The sequence below is a fragment of the Cyprinodon tularosa genome, unplaced genomic scaffold (assembly GCF_016077235.1).
Source record: "Cyprinodon tularosa strain WSP-4 unplaced genomic scaffold, ASM1607723v1 ctg548, whole genome shotgun sequence".
Lineage (NCBI taxonomy): Eukaryota > Metazoa > Chordata > Actinopteri > Cyprinodontiformes > Cyprinodontidae > Cyprinodon > Cyprinodon tularosa.
This window is the reverse complement of record NW_024039283.1, coordinates 162,319-189,104: the sequence shown is the minus strand read 5'-3', so window position 1 is coordinate 189,104 and position 26,786 is coordinate 162,319. Positions and strand designations below refer to the sequence as shown.

The following is a 26,786-nucleotide window of genomic DNA, read 5'->3' as shown; positions in this document are numbered from 1 at the left end:
CCTGCAGAGCAGACGCTTCGTGCTTCACATGGTTTCTGTGCAGCAGCTGCTTAGATTTCCAAGTTTTGCTCCAGCCGCTGCCAGAAGCTGAGTTATTCGTTGTCGAGAGGAATTAATATCAGTGTCGTTTGGGGGATTGCTGATTGAAACTTGGCGCAGATGACCGTGATTAGAAAAAATTACTCTGGGCTGCTTGGCCTGGGCCTCCACACCTCCCTCCTTTCTGGAGTTTACTGCTAAAAAGTCCTTTAATAAACGTATTTGCTGGCCATCACCAGTCTGTCCCTAACTTTATCCTGATCTTTAGAGGAGTTGGAACAAACCTATACACCTCCATTAGCTCCCAGAAAGCAGCACCAACTTAGATCTGCCAGCGAAATGTTTCTTTAGTCTGAAAAAAAAAGAGATATTTCCAGATTTATGTTCCCTGAAGGGTGGAAAAAAATGAGCTTTGTTTGCAGTTAGAGTTTAATTTCATCCAGAAGGTGAGCTGCTGCACACAGATCTGCAGAATCGGAAAATGTTGCGCTTCCACATGTTCTGTCTTTAGGTAATGTCCACATCGTAGAGGGAAATGCAATCTGAACACCCGTCGCAGATGTTAAAAGCTGGTGGAGACATCTCCGGAAAACCTGCAGCCAAATGTGGTTTCTGCAGCTTTTTATGAGTGTATCAAAACTCATGACTCAGTTCTATTCAGTTTATTTCTATAACGCCAATTCACAACACGTCATCTTATGGCACTTTCCAGTTCACCAGATCATCCAGTCAGATTGATTCAAAGTTTTCTATCTAAGGAAAACCAGCTGATTGCATCGACTCATTGACTCTTCAGCAATCCCTCACACTAAGCATGCTTGTAGCGACAGTGGAGAGGAAAAACTCCCTTTAAACAGGAAGAAACCTCCAGCAGAACCAGGCTCAGTGTGAGCGGCCATCTGCTGAGGCCCACTGGGGTTCAAGGAGACAGAAGCAGACATAGAAAAAGAAGCATAGATACAAAAGGCAACTGTCAACCAGCTCCACAGGCGGCCCCGTCCAGGAAACACACAGCCAGGCAGACGAGCTCCGAGCCAGCTCCCATGTCAGAGGATGAAGAGAGCACATCCAGTTAGTCACAGTCAGAGAAACAGGACTACACTGGAAAACAGGCCAAGCTCCAACATCTAGAAACAAAGGTGTTGATGGCAGCAGCACAGCTGATATTTCTCTCCAGGATGGAGTCACAGCCAAACAGGAACAGACCAGATGAAGCTACTATGAGAAAAAGCAGAGAGAGCAGAACGTTAGAGATTGAACTAACAGATTCTGCAGAGTGGGAGAATAGAGATAGAATGAAGCAGAATGATGAAAAAGGGGTCCCTATGTCCTCCAGCAGTCTAAGCCTATAGCAGCAGAACTATAGAGATAGCTCAGGATAACCTGAGCCACTCTAACTAGAAGCTTTATCAAAAAGGAAAGTTTTAAGCCTAGCCTTAAAAGTAGACAGGGTGTCTGCCTCACAGACTAAAACTAGTAGAAATTCTAGGACTCCTCTTCCTTTTTTCGAGTTGTCCTTCTGGACAAAACATAAAAACATTTAAAGGTGTGAAAAGCTTTATGAGGGGGTGTGTTTACAAGCTTATTAAACATGTTACTCATAGAAACGTGTTGTTTAAAGCGACTGGTTGAAGGGATCCGTCTGTTAAATCCGAGGGTCCAAACCGAGCCTGAGAGAGCTCCCTCAGACGCATGGATCTGCTCCAAGTTTCTGTCAGAGGTTTTGCTGTTTGGCTTTTGGGGTTTGAGGCTGCAGCAGCCCGTTGGCCACCAGCAACAATAACAAGCAGAGCGGCTGATTTCTGCTGTGATTTGTGTCCCGCTGCCACCCCAGAGTCACACAGGGCTGGATGTTTATTGCTCTAACTCAGAAACGTTTAATCATCCGCAGGGGAAAGTGTTCTGCTTTCCGTCTTTCGTTCGGGGCTCGCGTTTAGCACCAAGCGTCTGTTTCTGCAGGATAATAGGAGAGAAGTGGATGTGTTTGTAATGACTGGGCATCCAGCGGGCGTGCCGTCCTGCAGACCAGGACGAGCAGATGTTTTTCACCCTCACAGGTGCCTGAAGGAGCGGTGAACTTCCAGCTTCTGACGGCTGCAGCAGGAGGAGGCAGCTGAACAGAGCAATGGGTTGGATGTGCAGCAGCGACAAGAGAAACAACAGCAGCTGTTATACGTTCTGTTATTAGCATGATCTGTAAAATGACTTGTTCTGGTCAAGAGATTCTCTTCTTCTTCTTCTTCCTCTCTGACACTTTCCTCCCACATGGAAAGAGCTGACTGAGTTGATACCGTGGATCTCACTGGTCTTCACACCACAGTTACCTGAACCCTTCATCTCCAACCTTTTAATGTGACATCATTCCCTTACAGTTAGCCAGACTAGCAAAACAAGAAACAAAAGCGACTTTAAGTAATCAAACCCTTATAATGATCCCTCGTCATGATTCAGTCTATAAAGGAATCCATGACTAGTTATACATCTTGGACTGGTCCCTACCCGATCTGTCCTGGAAGCAGGATTTATCCTGCGCATGCGCCATTAGCTCATGCGCGCATCCAGATATACATCTGGGTCGCCCTCCTTTTTATTTTGTTAAAAAAACCTAAATGACGTTTTTCCCTCCCCAAAAATAGTAAACGTACTAAAATATAATATTTTAAAGTTTAATAAAGTATTTCCCGAGAAAATAAATGCTATTAAATCCGTCTGATCCTACGCTAATTCCGGGAGCTAACTTTTTCGGCTTTGGATTTAAACATACATCTAGTGTTTTTGCATTTTATGTTTTTCTTTCATCTTATAGTGCATAATCTAAAGAAAGAAACAGCTAAAATGCAGATAAACATTGTTTAATCATATTTTGTCTGACTCCTCTGAGCACGTCCTGCTGCGCTGGAAGCTACAGCGTAAACAGGCTGTAGGCTAACATTAGCACTGCTGTTTTATGTTGTATTGTGTCTGATTTAGACAATGCCGCACTGCGTCACATCATCAGGTTTTTAATGAGCCTTTATACATCAGATATCTGAGAAAAAAAAAATATATATATTCTAGAGTTTACTATATTAGCTAAAGCTAACACCATTAGCAGAAGCTAACGGGAAATCAAAAGATCTGGACGTAGCATTACTCATTAAAATAGGCCAAGGGAGTTTCTCGATTTCATCCGCCATTGTACCGGGCAAATAAAGGATAGGGTAGCTCCGCCGAACGCACATCACACCCACTTTTTTACGCATAGCTAGAGCAGCGAAGATGCTTCAGCTGCGCGTCAGAACTATAAGCGTAGCACGCGCATGCGTGTTTTTGCTGAACGTAGCGTTACCTTGACCGCACAGAAATAAACGTTATGGCTAAACCTCTTAAAACCAAAGAAAAACTTTGGGTTTGCAGCCAGATTAAAGAGGTTTCTGTCAAAGTGGAAGATAAGAGATCTGAAGAACCACAACATAAAGAAGAAAATGCTGAGAATCAATCAGAAGCTTCATGGGGAGTAGACACCAACGCAGCATCAGGATCTTTATTAAATGGGAAGAATGTCACATTAAAGTTGCAGGAAAGGTCTTCGTAATCTGCTTTCTGAACAGAAACCTGACATGTTATCAGAGGGGTGTGGACCTTTGAGATCCAACGTAACTGTTGCCATTGTTGAACCTTAACGTCTTGGCGCCCCCCCCCCCGTCTCTCTGCAGACATTCAGTGCAGGACCTCAGCCAAGGCCGACATGGTGCTGCTGGTGGACGGCTCCTGGAGCATCGGCCGCATCAACTTCAAAACCATCCGTAACTTCATCGCCCGCATGGTTGGCGTGTTTGACATCGGCCCCGACAAGGTGCAGATCGGTGAGCCTCTTCCGCCGCCACCCCCGCCTCTAATATGAACGGAGAAACGAACATCAAAGGTCTGCGGTTCAGACTGTAGATGTTCTCCAACACTGAGAAGATCCCCGTTAGACGGCAGCTTGTTCTTTATTAAACATCCAGTCGAGTTTTGACCAACTATCTGGTCACATGGTTCATAAAGATGGAGGCAACACCTTCCACCGTCTAACCGTTCAACCTCTCTGGTCCTAAATGGGCTCCAGGAACCTGGTAGATCTCACCTTTCATTCAAAATGGATTTTTTGTTATTTTCCTGCAGCTTTGGCTCAGTACAGCGGAGACCCGAGGACCGAGTGGCACCTGAACACCCACTCCACCAGAGACGCGCTGCTGAATGCCGTCAACAACCTTCCATATAAGGGAGGAAACACCATGACAGGTGAGTCTGTGGGAGGGGCTTGGCGTTCAGAGTGTTTCCAGTTTAAACCGTGTCTGATCTGCGGCTCCTGGTTTGAGTTGATATTTAAAAGCTTCAACAGGAAATAAACATTTCTGATAGTTCTGTAAATACAGTCAATTATATGCCCATATATGGACATGCTTCCTGTTAAAGGCTCCTTTTAAATTTAAAAGGAGTTAAACACAAGAATCGGAAAGGTACGGAAGAGGATTAGGGCCACTGTGTTTTTACTTCTTCCAGCAGGTTTTATTTTCATTTACTTGTTTTCTTGTTAAGCAGCTATCTCCTCCTCTTTTCTTTGAACAGGAATGGCTCTCAAATACATCCTACAGAACAACTTTCAGGCGTCTAAGGGGATGCGACCCGACGCCAGGAAGATCGGGGTCCTGATCACGGACGGAAAGTCTCAGGACGAAATCATCCAGAACTCCCAGGTCCTGAGGGACAGCGGCATCGAGCTCTACGCCGTCGGTGAGCCGAGGCATCCCGGTTTTGTTAATACGTTTTAAAAGGAACGGCTCTGACTGCACGTCTTCCCCTCAGGTGTGAAGAACGCCGACGAGAACGAGCTGAGGTCCATCGCTTCAGACCCCGATGAGATTCACATGTACAACGTGGGAGATTTCAAGTTCCTGGTGGACATCGTGGACGAACTCTCCAACAACCTGTGCAACAGCGTCAAAGGTGGTTCAGGTAGGAGCGGACCGACCGAGATGCTCAACAGTTCGGAGGTCACAGACTTTGAAGGGATTCATGTTGTTAATGTAAAAATAGCCAGACATTTAGAATCTGTTTGGGAGTCAGTTGGACCCATTTTGTATCTATGCTTCTTTTTCTATGTCTGCTTCTGTCTCCTTGAACCCCAGTCGGCCTCAGCAGATGGCCGCTCACACTGAGCCTGGTTCTGCTGGAGGTTTCTTCCTGTTCAAAGGGAGTTTTCCTCTCCACTGTTGCCGCAAACATGCTTAGTGTGAGGGATTGCTGAAGAATGACCTATAATATGCAAGCAAAGGTCGTTGCTGCAGGATCATCCAGAGGGAGCATGTCTTGCAAGTCAATGACTGGAAGCAATCAGCTGGTTTTCACTGGAAAGACGATATAGAAATGAGTAAAACTGTCTTAAATTACGTGTATTTACCCTTAATTTGAGTAGGTAAATGAGATAGTTTGCCAATGGAATGAGTATTTTTACTCTTAAAATAAGATAATTAGATAACATGCAATTGAAATAAGACAATGCAATTGTGTTTTCTTATTTAAAATGTAAATTGTCTTGTTTCATTGGCGAAACGTCTCTTTTTCCTCCTCAATCCAAGAACAAATGCACTTATTTTAAGAAATAATGACTGATCTAGATTTCGATTTTTCCCAGAGTCATGTCTCTGTAAAGTTCCTGAAATGACGTGTTGTGAATCGGCGCTATAGAAAAAAACTGAATTGAAATGAATTGGGGTGAGACAGCTTAGCAAAGCGCATTTTATACAATTAACTTTTTAAATAATCAGGACTAAATATTTCTGACTGCAGCTGCTTCAAATAAATGAAGTAGATTTTCTTACGTGTAAGCGACACAACAGAACCGCTTAATATAAACAACAGATTTTTGGAGATTCTTGCAAACTTCTATGCCAGGGTACATAAAATGGTACGGACAGAGATGCGCAGAAAAAACTTGAAGACGAGACGTAGACTCACATCTTAAGCACAGACTGAAAGCAAAGCTGATTGTTTTTCAAAAGAGAAACAGAAACAGAGTAGAGTTAAAACAGAAATGTATTAATTGGCAGCTGAGGTAGAATACTACCCTAATGGACTGGAACAAAAAAAATGAACATTAGGCAGGAATTATGTAATGAGTATGAGAAATGTAGGCATACGTTTCGCTTTCAAGGCTACGTGCTACTAGCCTCGTGAGACCATCCTGATCTCGCTAATCAGTCTGGAGACTCTCCGTTAAAGAAAATTTGGAGCCGTTCACCAAACGAACGTCCAATCAGCGTTGGCTTTGAGGCGGGTTGAGGTGTGACGCAACGAGAAGCGCGACAGTTCAGTCTAAAGAACATGGCGGCTTCAGCGGATGAAACTAGCGTTAGCGTGGCTATCGAGCAAGTTTTATGGGAATTACAGAGTATTTCTTCACTGAAAGAAGAGCAAAACACTGATCTGGAGGCTTTTCTCAGAGGAAAAGATGTTTTTGCTCTTCTCCCGACTGGTTTCGGCAAGAGTTTGATCTATCAATTGGCTCCTCTTCATCGTCGCTCTGTTAGTACATCATATGCTTCGTTGATCTGATTGGTTTATTTGGCCCGTCTATCACCAACATAGGCCAATCAGCTAACCGGTATTTTCGCCCCTTCCCAAAATTACTTCAACGGAAGGTTTCCAGATGGATATGCGGAGCAAATCCATCTGGTGGAGTCAGGTTAACATGCTACTCCTCCTTCACTGGAAAAAAATCAAAATCTAGATAAGTTGTTTTTTCTTATTATAAGTGTATTTGTTCTTGGATTTAGTAGGTAAAAGAGACATTTTGCCAAAGGGAAACAAGACAATTTACAGTTACAATAAGAAAACACAATTGCATTGTCTTATTTCAAGTGCATTTTATCTAAATTTCTTATTTTAAGAGCAAAAATACTCATTCCATTGGCTAACTATCTAATTTACCTACTCAAATTAAGCGTAAATACACTTAATTTAAGACATTTCTACTTATTTTTAGATCCGTTTTCCAGTGTTCACCTCCCTCTGACATTTTATCAATACAGCCAATGGAGCTCTAGCTAGCTAAATCTAACACTTTCCTATCCTCTAGGTCTTACTTTGGGGTTTTAAAAATATATGTGGAACTGATGACCCGTTTTAGGGTTTATTGTAATAAGCTCAGGTCAAGACAGACAGTGGAATATTTAAAAAGGCGTTTATTGAATAAAAACAGAGCGGGCTGCGGCCTGGGGAGTCTGATGCAGGAACGTCTATTGGAGAGAAACTAGCCTGGGTGCCATTCTGAACTTAGTCCCGCCCACAAGGTTTGAGGTCGGGAAGTTCGGTCTGGCATTGTTCAATAGTAGCGCGAGTATGATCGCACAATATCTGGAGGGGCCAATCAAATTGTCAGGGCGGGCTTTATACGATGATGGACAGATGATCAACAGTAACGTAATCAACCACGTGACCAAAGCGCGCTTGGGTGACAACAACAATGGCTGCCGCTGGAGAGTTGAGGTGAGTAGATTCTGCTATTAGGTCTGTTCTAGAAGATATCGACAGCAAATTAATTTTAAAAGAGGAACAGAGAAACGCGATCAAGGCATTTTTTGAAAAGAAAGATGTTTTTGGCGTCCTTCCTACGGGATTCTGCAAAAGTTTAATTTATCAGCTGGCTCCCCCTCATACGTCACGCACTCCGTTGCTCTTATTGGTTGTAGGTCTATCCAATTGAGTGTAGAGGCATTTTTTTCCTGGTTCGTTCAAAACACGCCCCATAATCACATCTCTATGGAGCAGTATCAGACTCATTCTGACTAGAATTGAGTCGGACTACGTCAGGCTAGAGAGAAAAAGGTTAATGACTGCAAAAATCACACAGAGGATGATTATGAACGCCAGAGTCACTAACCTGGTTTGACAGTTCGGTCCGTGCTCTAAGAACGAGTATAATATCAGCTGGACAAGTGCCTTGCGGCAGAAAGCCCCTGCGTCAGAAGATCAGATACGAGCTGACGAAGGATGACAAGATAATCCACAGGGTGAAGTCAAGACGCATATCTAGGTTCAGTAACAGAAGAATCCAACAGGAGTCCGAAGACAGGCCAGGCAAACTAATCGGACGCGGGCAGTCAGGCTCAAAGGTCCAAATACAGAAACAGATCAGGACCAGACAATCGGAATACGATAGCAACGCTAGGGAACTCTCAACACTAAAGGCTCAAGAATAATCTGGCACCGATGGCTGGGACACGGGGAGCTTAAATAGGAAACCGGAACAGGTGGATCTGATGAGGAACAGGGGAGAGCTAGACAGGTGAAGGAAATTAGCAATCAAGCTAGCCATCAGCAACAAAATCATGATACAGTATGTAGTTTGAATCTGGGAAAATTAAGAGGGGCTTTCATCTCAGAGGGAATAGCTCCTCCTTCCAGGTTTCAGAATGTCTTTCTAGTTCATTCATCTATGGTACAAGATCTGAACCGGCCCGTCTTATTCTGGGTTTCAGAGGCTGAGATAGGCCCGCCCACCAACCTGGTGACATCAGAAGTGACCCACTACTCCTTCAGAGCCACCTGGACCCCTCCGGGAATTCCTGTGGACCTGTACCGGGTCACGTACATGATGGCGGCTGGAGGACCCACCCTAGAGGTGAGTTAAAGGTTGACCCGTTACTCTGTGTGGTGCTGGTCCAGTTTAATCCTGGAGCAGCTGTAAGAATGAGAAAAGACGCGACGTCAGAGTTCAGCTTGCTTACGCTACAGTTAATCCATCCAACAGTGTTTTTCCCAAAAAGGGATTACCTTCCATGCTCAAAATAGTAACGCGAAAGTTCCAGAAAGCACCTCCATAATTCTGGAACTGAGACAAGAAAGTTTTAGACAGTTTCTAAAATTATGTTAAAATTTCCAAAAAAAAACAAAATATCCAGAAAATACATTGATGTAAGAGGTTTTAAGGAAAGTAATCTTAGAATTACAGATATGAAATTTGCCCTTAAGTTCTAGAAAGTACCAGAAGGCATTAATTGCAGGAAAAATATAGAACTTAAGACTGGAATTAATGTCTAGAATTTGCCATGATTGAGGTTGAGGTTTTAGAAAGTAACCCCAGAATTTTATAGTTACAAGAAGTTTTAAGAAGTTCCCTGAAGAGAGGCTGGAAGTTTCAAATAATAATCTTGCCCTTAAGTTCTAGAAAGTACCCGAAGGCATTAATTGCAGGAAAAATATAGAACTTAAGACTGAAATTAATGTCAAGAATTTGCCATTATTTGCTAGAGGTTCTAAAAAGTAACCCCAGAATTTTATAGTTACAAGAAGTTTTAAGTTCCCTGAAAAGAGGCTGGAAGTTTGAAATTATAATCTTGCCCTTAAGTTCTAGAAAGTACCAGAAGGCATTAATTGCGGGAAAAATATAGAACTTAAGACTGAAATTAATGTCTAGAATTTGCCATGATTACCTAGATGTTCTAGAAAGTAACCCCAGAATTTTATAGTTACAGGAAAATTAAGAAGTTCCCTGAAAAGAGGCTGGAAGTTTCAAATAATTATCTTGCCCTTAAGTTCTAGAAAGTATCAAAAGGCATTAATTGCGGGAAAAATATAGAACTTAAGACTGAAATGAATGTCTAGAATTTGCCATGATTACCTAGAGGTTCTAGAAAGTAACCCCAGAATTTTATAGTTACAGGAAAATTAAGAAGTTCCCTGAAAAGAGGCTGGAAGTTTCAAATAATTATCTTGCCCTTAAGTTCTAGAAAGTACCAAAAGGCATTAATTGCGGGAAAAATATAGAACTGAAATAGACTGAAATTAATGTCAAGAATTTGCCATTATTTGCTAGAGGTTCTAGAAAGTAACCCCAGAATTTTATAGTTACAAGAAGTTTTAAGAAGTTCCCTGAAAAGAGGCTGGAAGTTTTAAATTGTAATCTTGCCCTTAAGTTCTAGAAAGTACCAGAAGGCATTAATTGCGTGAAAAATATAGAACTTAAGACTGAAATTAATGTCTAGAATTTGCCATGATTAGCTAGAGGTCCTAGAAAGTAACCCCAGAATTTTATAGTTACAAGAAGTATCAAGAAGTTCCCTGAAGAGAAGCTGCAAGTTTCAAATAATTATCTTGCCCTTAAGTTCTAGAAAGTACCAGAATGTGTGACTTGTGGAATAAGTGTTACAGGAATTTAATTAGAAAGAAAAAGGAATCAACCTCTAAAATTCACCACAATGACTTACGATTCTAGAAAGTTCCTTCGAAATTCTGCCACTGAGGTCTATAAGTTCTAGACAGCTACAGGAATTATTCTGAAAGTTTTAGAAAGTACGTTCTCAGAAAACATGTCCTCAGTTAGGAAACTTTTGAGGAAAGTAACCTGAGGATTCAGACTGTAAACTTGCCCAGTAAGTTTAAGAAGTTCCAGAAGGTGTAAATTGTGAGAAAGTATTAAAGGAATTTAAATAGGAAAATTCTAGATTTTACCTTTAAAAATCGTCAGTTTACTGAAAATTCCAGACAGTGCCATTTTCATACGTTTTAGAATATTCCTCAAAATTACTTTCAGATAGGAATGTTGTAAATTTTGCAAGCTTTTGGGAAAATGTTGTCAAAATGCTGAAAATGAAGCGGTAAGACCTGAAGGACTAAATACTCTTCAGGTCTGGGAATTGAGTTTCCATGAGGTTTATAAAGCTACAGATGAAGTTTAGAAACAGACCATCTAAGTTCCAGGAAAGTACCCTGGGATTCTGACTTCTGTCTTGTGATTGATCTTAAGTTTTTAACCTGCCAAGTTTTTTTTAGAATTTTAACATTACAATTTATATTTTTCCAAGCACACAAAAGTTTAAAGCAAAGTTTAGTTTGAAAAGAATTTGCAGGAAGGATCGAAAAGCATGTTAACACGGTAATGTAGGCTTGAGTTCATTATCTGACGCATGCAGATACACACCAGGAACCTGGAAACTTAAAAAATACTGAATTACAAAAAACATTTAGAAAACAAACATGTTTCATTGATATATATACAAAAATGAATATTAGGAACTATATTTATCAAACATTATTCTGGGCAAGTAAAAATTGTTTCTGGGCAACTGAAATGTGAAAGTCACTTGCCCAAAGTGGCATCTTAGATGTTCTGTAGCATCTAACGTTTGATATATTAATGTATCTCTCAAACTTTATTTCAGAACTGCCTGGTATATCGTTTATTTTTGTTTGTTCAAAGTTGTTAGATTTAATTTACTTGACTTTGTATATTTTGTCTATAATTTTGTACACACAAAAAATAATTGTGAGTGGCGGTAGTAACATTGGACGCTCCCTGAAAGTAACTACCATGATATTGTAATGGTCTCACGAAATAAAAATTAAAAAAATGTCAAAAAAAAAGAATTTTTTTTATTTTTTTATTTATGTTTATTTGCTTTTTAAAAAAACATGAACAAGAACACACATTGCTAAACATTCCTTGGCACATAGAGATTATGTAACAGTGCATGACGGAGAGCAAGTAAAAGAAAATCCAGCATCCATGGAGCTGACTGATACAGAATGTAAAATGGACAGTTTTCTTCTACCAGTCAAATGGTCAGAAAAAGGTTTCACAAGACATTTTTCTGACATAAGTAAAAACTCTTCCTCAACAATCAAGATAAAATGAGCTCAGATCTGATTTGAATCAACTTTCATCACGAACAGGTGGAGCTGCGCTGATTGCAAACGTGAACGTTTCTCATATTCTGATTGTTCTGCTTGTTGGTGTTCAGATGTTCCAGCACCATGCATGGCAGGGATGCATAGATGTTTGCTTCTCATGCGTTTTAATCATCCGCTGATGACGGTCGGTCCACGCCGTCTCTGGGAACAGATCAAACAGTCAGCTCCAGTTTTCCAAGTGGAACCAGAAACCTCCAGTGTCTGTTTTCTCTCTCTGGCCCAGATGTGAATCTGAGGCTGAAATCTTCAGATATATAAAAGCTTTTCTGACTAGAGATCAACCCTCATCAGGCACCTCAAATCCAATTGTCTGACCTTTTAATTTTACTGTGGTAACCAGTCTGCCCCCTTTCAGGTACTGGTCGACGGGGAGGTCAACACCGTCGTACTGGAAAACCTGAACCCGCTGACGGAGTACGTGGTCAATGTTTTTGCCGTGGTGGATGAGGTCAGCACCGAGCCTCTGAGGGGAACCGAGACCACCTGTGAGTGTCCCCCCCTCCTCTTCCTCAGACTGATGCAGCAGTCAGATTAATTAAAACCATCAGAAGCAGCTCCTTTCATTTGCTCATTTCTTTCTTCTGTTATCCTCATTTCCAAATTTCATCTAACTTTACCGAGAAGGTTTCAGTTAACAGATGGAAAGAATGGTTGAAGTTGGGTGGAGGTTTGACAGGAGGTGGCTACTTGCAGATTTAATAACAAAAAGGGAAAAAGAAGCAAAATTCAAAAGCATAAATCCCAAAAAATCCACAAAAACTGCGAACCAGGAATACTCACAATAAGGGGGCAATCAGCAGATTGGGATCAGATTGGGAGCAGGTGTGAACAGAGGGGACTAGAAGGGAGCTAGGAAGAGGAGACTGACAGGAGAGGGTAACAGAGGGCAAACAAGAAATACCCAAGAACTCAAATACAATCGTAAATAACTAGAATAACACAAAAAGAAAGTAAAACTAATGAAAACTCAAAGATAAAACTTAAACAGAACCAAAACCATGACAGTTCCTGTCTCCTCAGGGCATAGCTTCGGTGCACCCAGAGTTCTCCTGTACTTCTGTATTGCAGAGCACCTCCTGCACATGTGCAACTTTTAACAAGATTTTTGCACCCTAGGCTGGAAATATGACACAAATCCGACAAAAAAAACTAAAAAGCTTCACTCTCTGCGTTTAACCCATCCCCCTGGGGAGCAGTGGGCTGCCATTGTGCGGCAGTGTGGGGTTAAGGTCTTGCTCAGAGACCCATTGTAGTCCGTAGGAGGGGGGCTTGAACTCAGAACCTTAGGATTCCACGCACAATGCCCTAACCATGCACTGGAAAAAATGGAAATCTAGATAAGTAATCTTTTCTTGAAATAAGTGCATTTGTTCTTGAATTGAGAAGATAAAAGAGACATTTTCCCAATCGAACAAGACAATTTACATTTAAAATAAGAAAACACAATTGCGTTGTCTTATTTCAAGTCCACTTCCATTGGCAAACTACCTCATTTACCTACTTAAAATAAGGATAAATACACTTAATTTAAGAAATATTTACTTATTTCTAGATCGTTTTTGTAGTGTGAGGCCGCCACTCCCCCAAAGCGGGAAAAAACAAAATCTAGATAAGTCATTTTTTCCTAAAATAAGTGCATTAGTTCTTGGATTGAGGAGGTAAAATAGACATTTTGCCAATCGAACAAGACAATTTACACTTAAAATAAGAAAACACAATTGCATTGTCTAATTTCAAGTGCATGTTATCTAATTATCTTGTTTTAAGAATAAAATGACTCATTCCATTGGCTAACTACCTCATTTACCTGCTCAAATTAAGGGTAAATACACTTAATTTAAGAAAATGTTACTTATTTCTAGGTCGTTTTTCCAGTGTAAGGACCCAGACTGGCTGGGATACACTGGAAAAAAATCAAAATCTAGAGAATTCATTTTTTCTTAAAATAGGTGCATTTGTTCTTGGATTGAGGAGATAAAAGAGACATTTTGCCAATGGAACAAGACAATTTACATTTAAAATAAGAAAACACAATTGCATTGTCTTATTTCAAGTGCATTTTATCTAAATATCTTATTTTAAGAGTAAAAATACTCATTCCATTGGCAAACTATCTCATTTACAGACTTAGATTAAGGGTAAATGCATTAATTTGAGAAAATTTTTATTATTTCTAGATCGTTTTTCCAGTGTATAAAGCCAGGCTTCCTGTTTGCAGGATATTACATAGCGGTAGTCAGCCGCTATGTAAAATCTACTTGTCATTAAAGATAAAATATTTATCTTGCTCATCTAAAAAATATATATATATATAAATACATTTTAGGACGTTATTATTTTATAATTTAATTGAATCAAGCACTGGAAAAACGATCTAGAAATAAGTAAAAATGTCTTAGATTAAGTGTATTTACCCTTAATCTGAGTAGGTAAATGAGATAGTTTGCCAATGGAATGAGTATTTCTACTCTTAAAATAAGATAATTAGATAATATCTACTTGAAATATGACAATGCAATTGTGTTTTCTTATTTTAAGTGTAAATTATCTTGTTCCATTGGCAAAATGTCTCTTTTACCTCCTCAATCCAAGAACAAATGCACTTATTTAAAAAAAAATAAGACTGGTCATTAAGTGGGTGGGGTGGCGCCCTAGCGCCCTCTATTGGCCAGCTGCCACTGTCTATAGTGTCAGACTGTAAACTTGGCCTGCATGTTTAAGAAACTTCCAGAGTTTGGGGCGTGCGGGTGGAGCAGTGGTTAGCAAGCATGACCCATGTGACGAGGCGTTAGTCCTAGTCGCCCCCGACCCGGGTTTGAATCTGGCCTCTGGTCCTTTGCTGCATGTCTCTCCCCTGCTCTCCTGTCAAAAAACGAGCCTCTACTGCCAAAATGCAAAAAAAGAAAAAAAGAAAGAAGTTGTAAAATGTGGGAAAAGCATGATGGGAATTTAAATAGTAAAGTACAGGGAGTAGCTTCTAGAATTAATTCTGTGGAAACACAAAAAGTTTTAAAGATGTAGGATTGGTATTGATTATTTTCAGGGGGGGTTCTCTGCTGTCGCTGCTCTCTGCCTCCTCCTGCAGCAGAGCGGGGGCTTCTTTAAGGAGCTTTAATCACTTCCCGCGCCTTTCATCATATGAAAGGTTTTACCTTAATAAAGAGAGCAGGTTGATCAGTGCACTGCAAAAATTATCTCCAAATTAGTAAAAATTTCTTAAATTAAGGGGATTCACCATTAATTTGAGCAGGTAAATAAGATGATTTGCCAATGGAATGAGTATTTTTACTCTTAAAATAAGGTATCTAGATATTATGCACTTGAAATAAGACAATGCAATTGTTTTTTTTTCTGTTTTTAAGTGTAAATTGTCTTGTTCTATTGGCAAAGTTCCTCACTTAAATCCTTAATTAAAGAAAAAATGCACCTATTTTAAGAAAAAATTAATCATTTAGATTTCATTTTTTTGCAGTGTGTTTCTATGCTCTGTATAGCTTTACCAAATTTTAGCCTGATTTTTTTCAGAAAGTAGAACTTGTTCCAAAATGTGTTTAAATCTGGTTTGTGTTCCCTCAGTGCCGCTGCCTGCTGCCACAAACCTGAACGTATACGATGAGACCTCCAGCACCATGAGGGTGAGATGGGAGGCGGCGGCTGGAGCTACGGGATACCTGCTGCTGTACAGATCCATCAACGCCTCGGAGCCGCAGCTGATGCAGGAGGTAAAGTCTAACTCAGGGGGAGCCGATTAAAAATCAGTAAAGGTCTGGAGACATTTTTACTTATAATTATAATTAGGGATGCACGATATAATCGGCCCCCTATCGGTATCGGCCTTAAAACTGAATATCGGACATCGGCCCCCCCACCGATATTTAACCCGATATTTGATCAGCTTCTGAGTTTCTAAAGTCTAAAAAAAAAAAAAAAAAAATACTACTTCTTCTTCCTCAAAAACTTATTTTTTACAGACTTAAAAACTTCTAAAGACGAGGGAAAAAATATTGATCCATTAAAATATCCCAATATCTTCATATGCTGATATATTGCCATTTAAAAACACCATATCAATCTCTTTTACTAATGAAATATTGCTATATGTCATCGTTATGCTACGAAATCCCCCGAAAATTCACCAAATGTTGCCATATTTTTATATGTTGATATATTGACGCGGTATCGATCTATTTTACTAACAAAATCTCACAAGAATTTGCAAAATATCACGAGAGTTTCTAACAGAACGATGAAATTTCACCAGATTTTGAAAGTAAAATAGATCGATACCGCGTTTTTAAAAATCAATTTGATATCAGCATATGAAAATATATTTGAGTATATTATTTTTCAAAGTGTCAGAAATGGATAACAAAACTGCTATTTTCAATGACTACTTATTTTTGTCCAGCTTTAACATCGGTATCAATATCGGTTATCGGCTACATGAGTTTTAAAATATCGGCATATCGGATATCGGCCAAAATCCCAATATCCTGCATCTCTAGTTATAATCAATTACTTTAAATAAAATGAGGTGTTTAAAAAAAAAAAAAAATGCTTCCATTTTAAAATCTAAAGTATATAGGTATATAGACACGGGGTAAACCAGGGCCAGTGCCCCTGTACATCAAGTCCTGGCCCCTGTTATGGCTCCTGTACTGAAGACATAAGACTCAAATAAATTGTAATGATGATCTGCGCTGAAACAGACATGATTACTGATAAATCCTTTGGATCTATTTCATTTTTTCTTTACAAATTCTGTTTTATTAACTGTTTAAAAACATATAAGTGGTATTGAGATAGGATCCCTGTTTTCATCTGCTAAATGTTTTTTTTTTCAAAACAAATGTAAAAAAAAAATAAAAAAACTCTACTTTTTACAGCTAATTTTAACAGTTTTTCTTAAATTCTAATTCAGATTTTATAGAAAACTGTAATTTCAACTTAAATTAAGTAAAAAAAAAAGTAAAACTTCCTAAATTCTGAATATATATTTACCTATTAAGACATTTAGAATTTTAATGAAACTTAATTGAATAGAAATTTGACTTCATGCAGCTATCTTAATTTATTTGAATCCCTTGGCCTGTTTTTTTATTTCATGCTTTTCTGTGCCCGCATAAAAACACGCTGGCCCCCTCCTAGCCCCCCTGGAACATTTGGTCTAGAACCGCCACTGTATATAGACAATTTCCTGACTCGCTTTTTTTGTAAAACACCTGAACTGATCGTTTGCAGTGGGCTTTAGGCTGCCCTGCAAGGCTTTAAACCTGGGTTTAACCGGAGACTAAGCCATTCTCAAGCACATATCAAGGAGCTCATTTTGAGCCTGGATCCAGATTTATTGTTGATTCTGTTCATGGTGGAGAATCCTGCTTCACAGCAGCAGGTTGAGCCAAACATCCTCTAAATGTGCAGGGTCATCTTTGAGCACGCCATTTCACTTTTCTTTCACCAGTTCACTGCAGTTCTTCCAGCAGTCCACACTTTCTCTGCTCTCTTTTTCTCATGGTCTTCTCCTTCTTTCCCATCGCCCGGCTTGCCACAGGTTTGCCTGCTGTGTCTAAAAGTAGCAGCAGCAGCAACCCAGACTGACAGCTCATTGGCTCATTTGGATCACGTGCAGCCTGGAGCCGGACGCTCCCCAGGGCTTTACCGTATTAACAGGAGAAGAGGTGCAAGTGAAGTGTAATTTACAACATTTACAAATGTTTTAAATCAGGTTGTGTCCAGATCTGGAGCGCGGTCCGCTAATCCGTGACCTCTGGTCTATCGGAACATCTGGAACTGAAGCTTGAGGCTCTGAAGTTGTGTCCTGTGTGGCATCAGAGGTGGGAGGTTGAAACGAGTGTCCTTCTGTGCCGTTTCCTAAGGTTTAGGTGAATCTGGCGCTGCTTTGTGGAAAATCTCCATAGATGTGTCGAGGAAACATCTATGGCATTTTTTTGGAAACCTTGTGTTTATTTAAACCGTGCTATATAAATAAAGTGGATTGGATTGGATTGGATTTTGTTTATTTTCTAAGGCGTTCCACAAGGTTCTGCTCTGGAGCCCCTTTTGTTCTCATAGTGTTCCACAGGTTTCCATCCCTGTTGATTCTTTTTTTTTTTGGCTTTATCTGCAGAACATTAAGACATTTCTTGTAGACAGTTTGTTTCAAACCTCATATCGAACAATGTCATCAGTTTCCAGGACCCTTTGCTTTGCGGTCTGGGGCAGACTGGAATCAAACTCATAACCTTGTGATTTCCGTGTTCTACTATTCACCTCTCACGACCAGTTCCCACTAACTTATGCAACCCTTATACTCATTATATATGTGTATGTAAATCATGTTGGAAGCTCTCCAACCCTGTGGATACCCAAACTGGACGTTTGTCAAATCCGCAAAGAAAATCCAAAAGACACGCAACAGAACATGTAGTTCTAAGTTATCTGACTTTGCTGATTCTGACTCTTCTTTTAATGTTCATAATAAATTCTTCCAACGGGGAGAACATTAATGTGGATAAACATTTCTCATTGGCTCTACCTCTTCTATACCTCATCCAAAATACTTAGCTTATCCTGAGCTATCTCTATAGTTATGCTGCTATAGCCTTAGACTGCTGGAGGACATAGGAACCCCTTTTTCATCATTCTGCTTCATTCTATCTCTATTCTCCCACTCTGCAGAATCTGTTAGTTCAATCTCTAACGCATGATTTTTGCTTAGTTACTGGGTAAGTGGAGGTAGAGATTAAACAGCCCGTGATCTGGTTGAGTTGTTTCTGTAAAGTGACCTGAGATGACGTTTGTGGTGAATTGGCGCCATAGAAATAAACTGAAATGAACCGAACCACCTTGGAGCGTCCAGCTTGCATCAGGACTGATTATTGAAGGGTCCTTTGTTGAGGTTGTTTGGTTGCTTTGTGTTTTACTCCTGAGTTTGGGGGAAAGAATCAACTCTTCCTCTGGATCCAGCTGCTGTGATGTCCTGATGAAATCTTCTGGTTGGCAGTTTGTTGCTTTACTGCCTGTTCTGTGATTTCCCAACGCTGCGTTTCGTCTCCTTTGCTAAGTTATGGTTCCCCCCAGGTTGTTTTTTTCTTTTCTTTTTTCTGGGTTAGGTTCAGACTCTCCCAAAAGGCTGAATAAGAGTTTATGCAGCTGAACATCCAGCTGTAGTTGGCTGCCGGCACCCTGACACACACTGCTGCTATAAAAAGGACAGCTTTAGTTTAGTACCTTCAGGTTCAGATTAAGTATTAACTGATTATTTCCCATTTTATTAACAGACTCCAGCTTTTTTATACTAGTTAGGAACAGTAGATGAGGGAGAGGCCGACATAAACTAGACTTTAAACTTTTAAATCAATCCACTGGACTTTGTTTCCGAGTTTGAAGACGTTTCTCTTCCATCCAGGAAGATTTTTCAATCCAAAATGTCAGAAATAGCGTTTAGTTCCAGGTTTTATCCAGCAGCCCAACAAAGCCTGGTTTTAGTTTAGAAAACATGCAGATAGAAACGGATGAACGGGTCCCCCCCTTTGGACCCGTACCTGTCTATGTCTCTGAAAGGGGGGTCGTTAAAGGGAATTGTTGGCCTGGTTGAAAAGGAATAACCTTAAAGTTGTAGGAAAGCAGCTGTTCCAACCGTTGCATTTCCGAATTCTCCCGATTGGTGCCCGACTTTACGCGAGTGAATAGAGTGAATGTGATTGGTCGATTATCAAGGGGGCGGGATTGTTGTGGCGGAAGGTTTATCCACACCTCATTATTGAATCCTTTTATTTAGTTTCCATGGATACAGAGATTTTGAATCTCCGATCTGCCAGGATTTAGATCGGATCGGGGCGATTTTATGCATGAAAACGTAGCTACTCAGGAAAACGACAAACGGTTTGTTTAGAGAGATAAATTCTCCTTATGTTTGGAGTCTGAAAAAGACTTTTACGCTTTCTCTGTGATTAACGCTAGTTTTTTGTCCTAATGTTCTGCAGAAGGATAATTTTCCCATCACATCAGAGCACGCTCCGTATCTACAGATCGTTGTCTCTGCTCTCTGCAGGAACGGGTTGCAGGAGACGTGACGAACACCCAGCTGGTGCAGCTCATCCCCAACACCGAGTACAACATCAGACTCTTCGCTTTACACGGAGAATCAACCAGCGACGCCCTGGAGGGTCGAGGGGTCACCTGTACGTAGGCCGGGTCCTCTGAACAAGCTCCTCTTTACTGGGGAACTATTCCAGCTCCAGTTTCTATAGTTTGAGGAGCTGATCTTTGTCCTGTTGTCTCCCGTCAGTGCCGCTGCCCCCTGCTGGAGTGCTGAGGATCAGAGATGTGACCCACAGCACCATGATGCTCAACTGGGACGCTGCTCCTGGAGCGGTCCGCAAATACATCATCACCTACAAGCCTGAGGAAGGAGAACTGAAGGAGGTAAGGACCGGTCCGGATGGAGAACCCTCTCTGCTCCAAAGGCAGTTTTAAGATGGCTGATGGCTCTCAGATTTCTCTCTCAAAGGCGATATAAACCGAACCTAAACTGGACTTCATGATTCTGCTTTCAGATTCTAGAATGTTCCGGGTCCAGAGAAATAACATTGTAGGACATGACTTAAGCCCAGAGAGGTTCTAGGAAGCTATTAAAGGAGAGTCCAGCCGTCCCGTAACCTGACTCCGCCAGATGGTTTTGCTCCGCATATCCATCTGGAAACCTTCCGTTGAAGTAATTTTGGGAAGGGGCGAAAATACTGGTTAGCTGATTGGCCTATGTTGGTGATAGACGGGCCAAATAAACCAATCAGATCAACGAAGCATATGACGTACTAACAGAGCGACGACAAAGAGGAGCCATTTGTTAGATCAAACTCTTGCCGAAACCAGTCGGGAGAAGAGCAAAAACATCTTTTCCTCTGAGAAAAGCCTCCAGAGCAGTGTTTTGCTCTTCTTTCAGTGAAGAAATACTCTGTAATTCCCATAAAACTTGCTCGATAGCCACGCTAACGCTAGTTTCATCGGCTGAAGCCGCCATGTTCTTTAGACTGAACTGTCGAGCTTCTCTTGCGTCACACCTCAACCCGCCTCAAAGCTAACGCTGATTGGACGTTCGTTTGGTGAACGGCTCCAAATTTTCTTCAACGGAGAGTCTCCAGACTGATCTGCGAGTGAAACCTTGAAAGCTCGCGAGATCAGGATGGTCTCACGAGGCCAGTCCTCCTGTCCTTTGGACCAGTAGAACCCAGTCAGACCAGTTGGGAGAGATGGTCTCTACTTTCCAGAACCTTCTCTGCAGTGTGGGTTGGCTGCAATGGCAGGAACACTCTACTGTACCAGGAGGTCTGGTTTTGATAACCTTTTCCTCCTGGATGGACGGTCTACGATGCCGACACCAGGGAGCTGCTTCCAGAACCTTCTTATTCCACTGCAAACTGGCTAAAAACTCTGGACCAACACTGATCTCCAGAACTTACTTTCCAACATCTTCTAAAGCCGTTCTCCTCTAAAGTTCTCCGGACTTCCGAGGATCCTCAGAGGGTTGTTTTTTTTGGACCTCGACAGCTTTTCCTCTCATTTAAACTTAGTTTCAATGCTTAGTGCTGGTTTTTGTAAAGCTTGTTCTACTCTGGGTCGGGTTGAGTGTCTCTATCGTGAACGGGTGAGATGGGTCTTCTTCCTCTACATGAAGGCGGAGCAGAAGCAGCTCAGCTGATCAGTAACTGTGTCTCCTGCAGGTCGAAGTTAACGGAGACATCACCACCCTGCAGCTGAAGAGCCTGCTCTCGCAGACCGAGTATGACGTGGCCGTCACTCCCATCTACGATGAAGGACCTGGAACCCCGATGCTCGGAACCGCCATCACAGGTCTGAATCGGGTGTACAAGGCTTCTGGGGGTCATTAAAAATCATTAAAAGTCGTTAAATTATATATTTTTTTAATGAAGGCCTTAATTGGCATAGTTAAAATCACTATTCTAGCTGCAAATGTCTGGTTTTTGGTGCAATATCTACATAGGTGTATAGAGGCCCATTTCCAGCAGCTATCACTCCAGTGTTCTAATGGTACAATGTGTTTGCTCATTGGCTCAGAAGGCTAATTGATGATTAGAAAACCCTTGTGCAATCATGTTCACACATCTGAAAACAGTTTAGCTCGTTACAGAAGCTACAAAACTGACCTTCCTTTGAGCAGATTGAGTTTCTGGAGCATCACATCTGTGGGGTCAATTAAACGCTCAAAATGGCCAGAAAAAGAGAACTTTCATCTGAAACTCGACAGTCTATTCTTGTTCTTAGAAATGAAGGCTATTCCATGCGAGAAATTGCTAAGAAATTGAAGATTTCCTACAATGGTGTGTACTACTCCCTTCAGAGGACAGCACAAACCGGCTCTAACCAGAGTAGAAAAAGAAGTGGGAGGCCGCGTTGCACAACTGAGCAAGAAGATAAGTACATTAGAGTCTCTAGTTTGAGAAAGAGACGCCACACAGGTCCTCAACTGGCATCGTCATTAAATAGTACCCGCAGTAGCCTGTTTGTGCTGTCCGCTGAGTGCCGGCCGGGGACAGAGAGACCGGACCCGACCCGGTGAGAGTAGCCTGGACACCGGCGGCCCCGTGCTTCCTGCAGGCGGGAGGAAGCATACCTTACCGGGTCGGGTTCGGTCGTTCTGTCCCCGGCCCTGGAGTTGACGGCTCGGTTCTGCTAATCCGTAGTCGACCAAAATCTCGGACGATTTTGTAATCCCCCCAGACTTTTTTTTAGGTATGAAAAGTAGGACATGTCCAGGAAAAAGAGGACGTCTGGTCACCTTATCCACACCTAAAGCAGCAGAAGCAGCAAGAACGCGCGCGCTGCTTCATTTTTTATGCTTGTACAAGTTTAGTTCTGACAGCGGCTGAAGCATCTTTACTGGAAAGTGGTTCTGATGCGCGGTGGGCGGAGCTACCCTATCCTTTCTTTGCCGGGAACAATAGCAGCTATATTTGCTGTGATCAGCGGGTAAAAAGTAGTTAGAATCTATGCTGAAGTGAGAAAGTCCTCCTGAAAACATAATCTGTGCAGTCAGTTCATCCAGATTACCATCCTGTGGGAGCCATTCAGGCCGCTCAGACCGGCTGAGCTCTGTCACTAGGAATCCCATTCAACAGCAGCCTATGGCGCAGTCACCTCCTTGCGGTTTGCTATGGCGGCTGGAAGGCGTTTTTCATGTCTGTAATCCAAACTGCAGGCAGCAGGATAAAGCGAACATGTTTTGCCGTCAGATTTTGGCATTATCAGTGAATTTAGGCATTAAATTCACATTTCGCGCTTCGAGGTGTGGTCTGAAGGGAGAGGCATGGTTGCGTATGTGCAAAAATATAGCTTGCTGGAACCGTTTTTCCAAGATCTCCTAGAGGACGTTTAATGAGACCAATGGGCTGCAGCCGAACTCCTCGGCTCCTTTCCAGAAACTCCATTCAGACAGAAACCTAGAGGTTCTGATTGAGCTGAGGCGCTCCTGAAGGATCCATCCTTGCCGTTCTCTCTCTTCTGGGATCTTTCTGTTGCCTTCGTCTCATCTTTGTGCGTCCTCACCTCCTCATATCTGTGTTAACAGACGTCGTTCCTGCTCCCAAGAACCTCCGGTTCTCCGAGACGACCCAGACCTCGTTCAGAGCCACCTGGGAACACGGCGCTCCAGATGTGGCCCTCTACCGGATCTCATGGACCAAGCAGGGAGAGGGGAACTTTCTGAATGTAAGTTCAGACCAAGGCTCCGAGCTCCTACAACTTTCCTCTAACAAAAGCTAGAAAATCTTTTCTTTTGAATATTTGTGGCTGGTCTTTTAGAGCGTTCTGCTTTTCTCTCCACAGGAAATTCTGAACAGCGATGAGAACTCCTACGTTATCGAGAACCTGGACCCGGACACGGAGTACTTAGTGACCATCACGGCAATCTATCCAGACGAGTCCGAGAGCGAGGACCTGATGGGAACCGAGCGGACGTGTAAGTGATGCTCTGGCCTCAGAGCGGCGGGATAATCCTAACCGGCGGCTCTCTGTGACTTTGGAATAACGCTCTTCTTCTCGCCGTCTCTTTCTAGTGCTGAAGGACTCAGAGGGTAGGTCTCAGAGAGGGGCGGCTCCCTTCTCCATGTATGTGTTCACGTCTGTGACGGAGGGTCACATTGAGCCAACGGACGACGGCGTTAACGTCTCCGCATGCTTGTGTGTTTCAGAGCTTCGCTTTGCGTTCGCGCCTCCGGCCGCGCTGCCATGGCTGCATAGTTAGCTTAAGTTTAGCTTCACTCAGGACCTTCCTCTGCTGCTTTAGGCACCGTTAGACCAGTACAGGGACCAGTTTGCAGAATGATACCAGTCACGTCCTGACGGCAGGCTGCGGCGCGAACGCAGACTGGGAAGCATTGTCCTCCATCTCTGTTAATAATTCCTTCCATCCATCAGCTCACCTGTGTGGTTCTTCATCTCTTTGTTTCTTCATGGATTCAACATCATTCATGTTTTTCGGCATGTTCCGACACTTTGCTGCAGCGGTGGAGCTCAGTGGACCTCCTAAACCTTAGCTGCTGCTTCCAATGCCCAGACTTCAGGCCCCGCCCACCTTCAATCAGACACAAGTAGTGTCTCGCTTTTTTACGGCAAGCTCTTTTGTTTGAGCCGATATAATTTAGAATATATTAATGAAAGCTTTGAGAGATCACCAAAAGTCAACCGGAAACCCCCCCCTCACCCTTTTTTATATTAAAAAAAGTGGCTGTCAATAAATTAGGCTGTTTGTGCAGCAGAAATGTTATCATTTGTGCTGCTTTTGTTTTTAATTATTTACCCCATGCTCAGGGGTCAAAAGGTTGACCCGTCCCCCCTCATATTAACCAATTTTAACAAGTATTTGTGCTACAATTTATGTTTGTGCTGCTTTTATTAGAGTTAAAAACCAAATTTGTCTGGTCTACATGTGAACCAAACCGTTTACATGAACTAAATCCAAACGCAAATCCATGGTGTCCGATGTTTATGCTCCGTTTTTCTGCAGCCATCATTTTAAGTATATTAATATAAGCTTTCAGAGATCACCAGAGGTCAACAAAACAAATAAACAACAAAAAACTTATAGTTTCTTTAAACCAATCACAATTGGCTATGTTTGTGCAGCAAACAGGTTTTTGTGTTATTTAGGCTCATAGGTCAATAGGTTGCCCCCCCCACAGCTCTGCTCCAGCTTCACTCCTCATCATCATCCTCATCATCGTGCTTCTTCCATCCTAAAGCCTTCCAGCTCCTGGAGGAAGCATCATCATCCTCACCCTCATCCTGCCCCCTCCCATCTCTCTGTATCATCTCACTTCCTGCTTCTCTGTTCCTCCAGTAAAACCGGCGCCGCCTCGGAACCTCCGAGTGTTTAACGCCACCACCTCCACCCTATCCGTCAAGTGGGACGCCGCTCCCGGCCCGGTGCAGAACTACAAGATCACGTACAAGCCCATCGCTGGAGGAGAGCCGCTCTCAGTAAGTGTTTCCTCAGTCTGCGGGGTTGGAGACGGAGTTTGGACAGATGGAGGGCGAAAAGCAAAAAAGGGCGGGGTCGACCGTCAGTCCATCGCAACAAAAGCTTTTATTTAATACCCGTCAGGATTTGGTTATGGACTGTTGACCCAAAAGCAGAGGCAGGAAGGCAGAGCTGAATTTCTTTAGATTTAATTAAAAAGGGAAACTGAAAACAAAGGCAGGTTATCCGAAAATCCAATAATGAAAACAAAGTCCAAACTAGCATGAAATCAAGAGTCCAAAAATCCAAAAGAATCAAACATAACAAACCAGAAACCATGATGGAGACGGAGTTGGAGGAAGTTTGACGAGGACCCAGCAAAGAGGAACTGAAGAGAGAGGGCTTTTAAAGGAGACTGAGACAAAGAGGGGGCTAATGAGGAAACTGGGAGCAGGTGTGCACAGAGCAAGAGAGGGAAAGAGCTAGGGAAGAAGGAGAACACAAGAGGGCAGCAGAGAGCAACAAATAGAAAGCTGGAAATAACAACTAAATAATAATAAAACTACTAAAACTATGAAACATGAAGAAAGGAAAACTAACCACTAACACTAGAAAACAAGCAGTAAAGCAAGACTGGATTTTCTAAAGAAAAACATAACAGAAACCTGACAATACCTAATTATAATAATTAGATGTTATGATGGCCTTTCTGTTTGGGCGCTCCAGTCCTGCTGTTTTAGATAAATGGAAGTTTTATCAGTTGAGTCCAGCTTCAGATAGTTCAGGTGGATCAGCCAGACCTGCTGCTGATCTATCTTGGAAACCATCTGGGTTTGCAGGACGTCTACTGTGATAAACTAGGCTCTCCTGAGCTAAGGGGCTGGTCAGGTCTTCATGTCGTGAGCTTGATGGCATTGCTTCTGGAAAAACCCTGAGAGGAAGCCGGGATGTTTTGACATTTCTCCAAACAGAATGTCAGGTTTGGACGGGGATGCTGGCAGCCTGACTGATCTCAGAACGCTGCATCAGACCTGGGAGGATCTGCAGACCCGTTAGGATCATCTGTCACTTCCTATCAGACAGGATGTTTGTTCTGTGGAACTAATCCAAGATTTTTTTACTTTAAACTCCTGACTTCTCTCCTCTCTGCTCACCAACCAAACAGGAACATTTTCAATATTTCTTCTTTTTTATTTGCTATTAATAAAGACCTGATGGGAGTTTAGCTCATGATCCATCATCCTGCATAACCTCCTTTCTGGATTAAAAGCTGTTGGGATTTATGTTACTGTGTTCAGCCATATGGCTGTGTGTTAGGACGATCCATCAAACTGTGATTCAAGCTCAAATCACGGCCGAACCTTTAACTCGCCACGCAGATGGAAAAAATTCAAAACTTTCATTTAAAATATAGCAATCTGTTTACAACATAATTCAGTTAAAAACTCTTAACTAAACAACTGAAACTCATTTGAAACTAATTAGGTAATATGGACACAAACGTAAATACACAAAAGAGAATAAAATATTACAATTATATCACAGTTTGGCATCAGTA

General features: G+C 42.0%; 1 protein-coding gene across 3 annotated transcripts in view; it reads left to right on the top strand.

The window, feature by feature from the left end:
- The window catches only part of col12a1b (collagen, type XII, alpha 1b), a 188,772-nt gene that overhangs the window by 65,270 nt on the left and 96,716 nt on the right, over positions 1-26,786 (top strand). For 2 of the 3 annotated variants that reach the window (XR_005282460.1, XM_038304931.1), the window contains exons 16-29: positions 3,735-3,884; positions 4,183-4,302; positions 4,630-4,794; positions 4,867-5,016; positions 8,541-8,683; positions 12,107-12,236; positions 15,328-15,473; positions 19,805-19,934; positions 20,042-20,178; positions 21,474-21,603; positions 23,339-23,478; positions 23,596-23,728; positions 23,826-23,843; positions 25,109-25,248. Coding sequence is in view for 1 of the 3 variants with exons in the window: in XM_038304931.1 (XP_038160859.1) it covers positions 3,735-3,884; positions 4,183-4,302; positions 4,630-4,794; positions 4,867-5,016; positions 8,541-8,683; positions 12,107-12,236; positions 15,328-15,473; positions 19,805-19,934; positions 20,042-20,178; positions 21,474-21,603; positions 23,339-23,478; positions 23,596-23,728; positions 23,826-23,843; positions 25,109-25,248 (1,832 nt within the window). In the remaining 2 variants the exon portion in view is untranslated. The remainder of the gene's footprint in view (positions 1-3,734; positions 3,885-4,182; positions 4,303-4,629; positions 4,795-4,866; positions 5,017-8,540; positions 8,684-12,106; positions 12,237-15,327; positions 15,474-19,804; positions 19,935-20,041; positions 20,179-21,473; positions 21,604-23,338; positions 23,479-23,595; positions 23,729-23,825; positions 23,844-25,108; positions 25,249-26,786) is intronic. The other variant, XR_005282461.1, reaches the window with a different exon arrangement.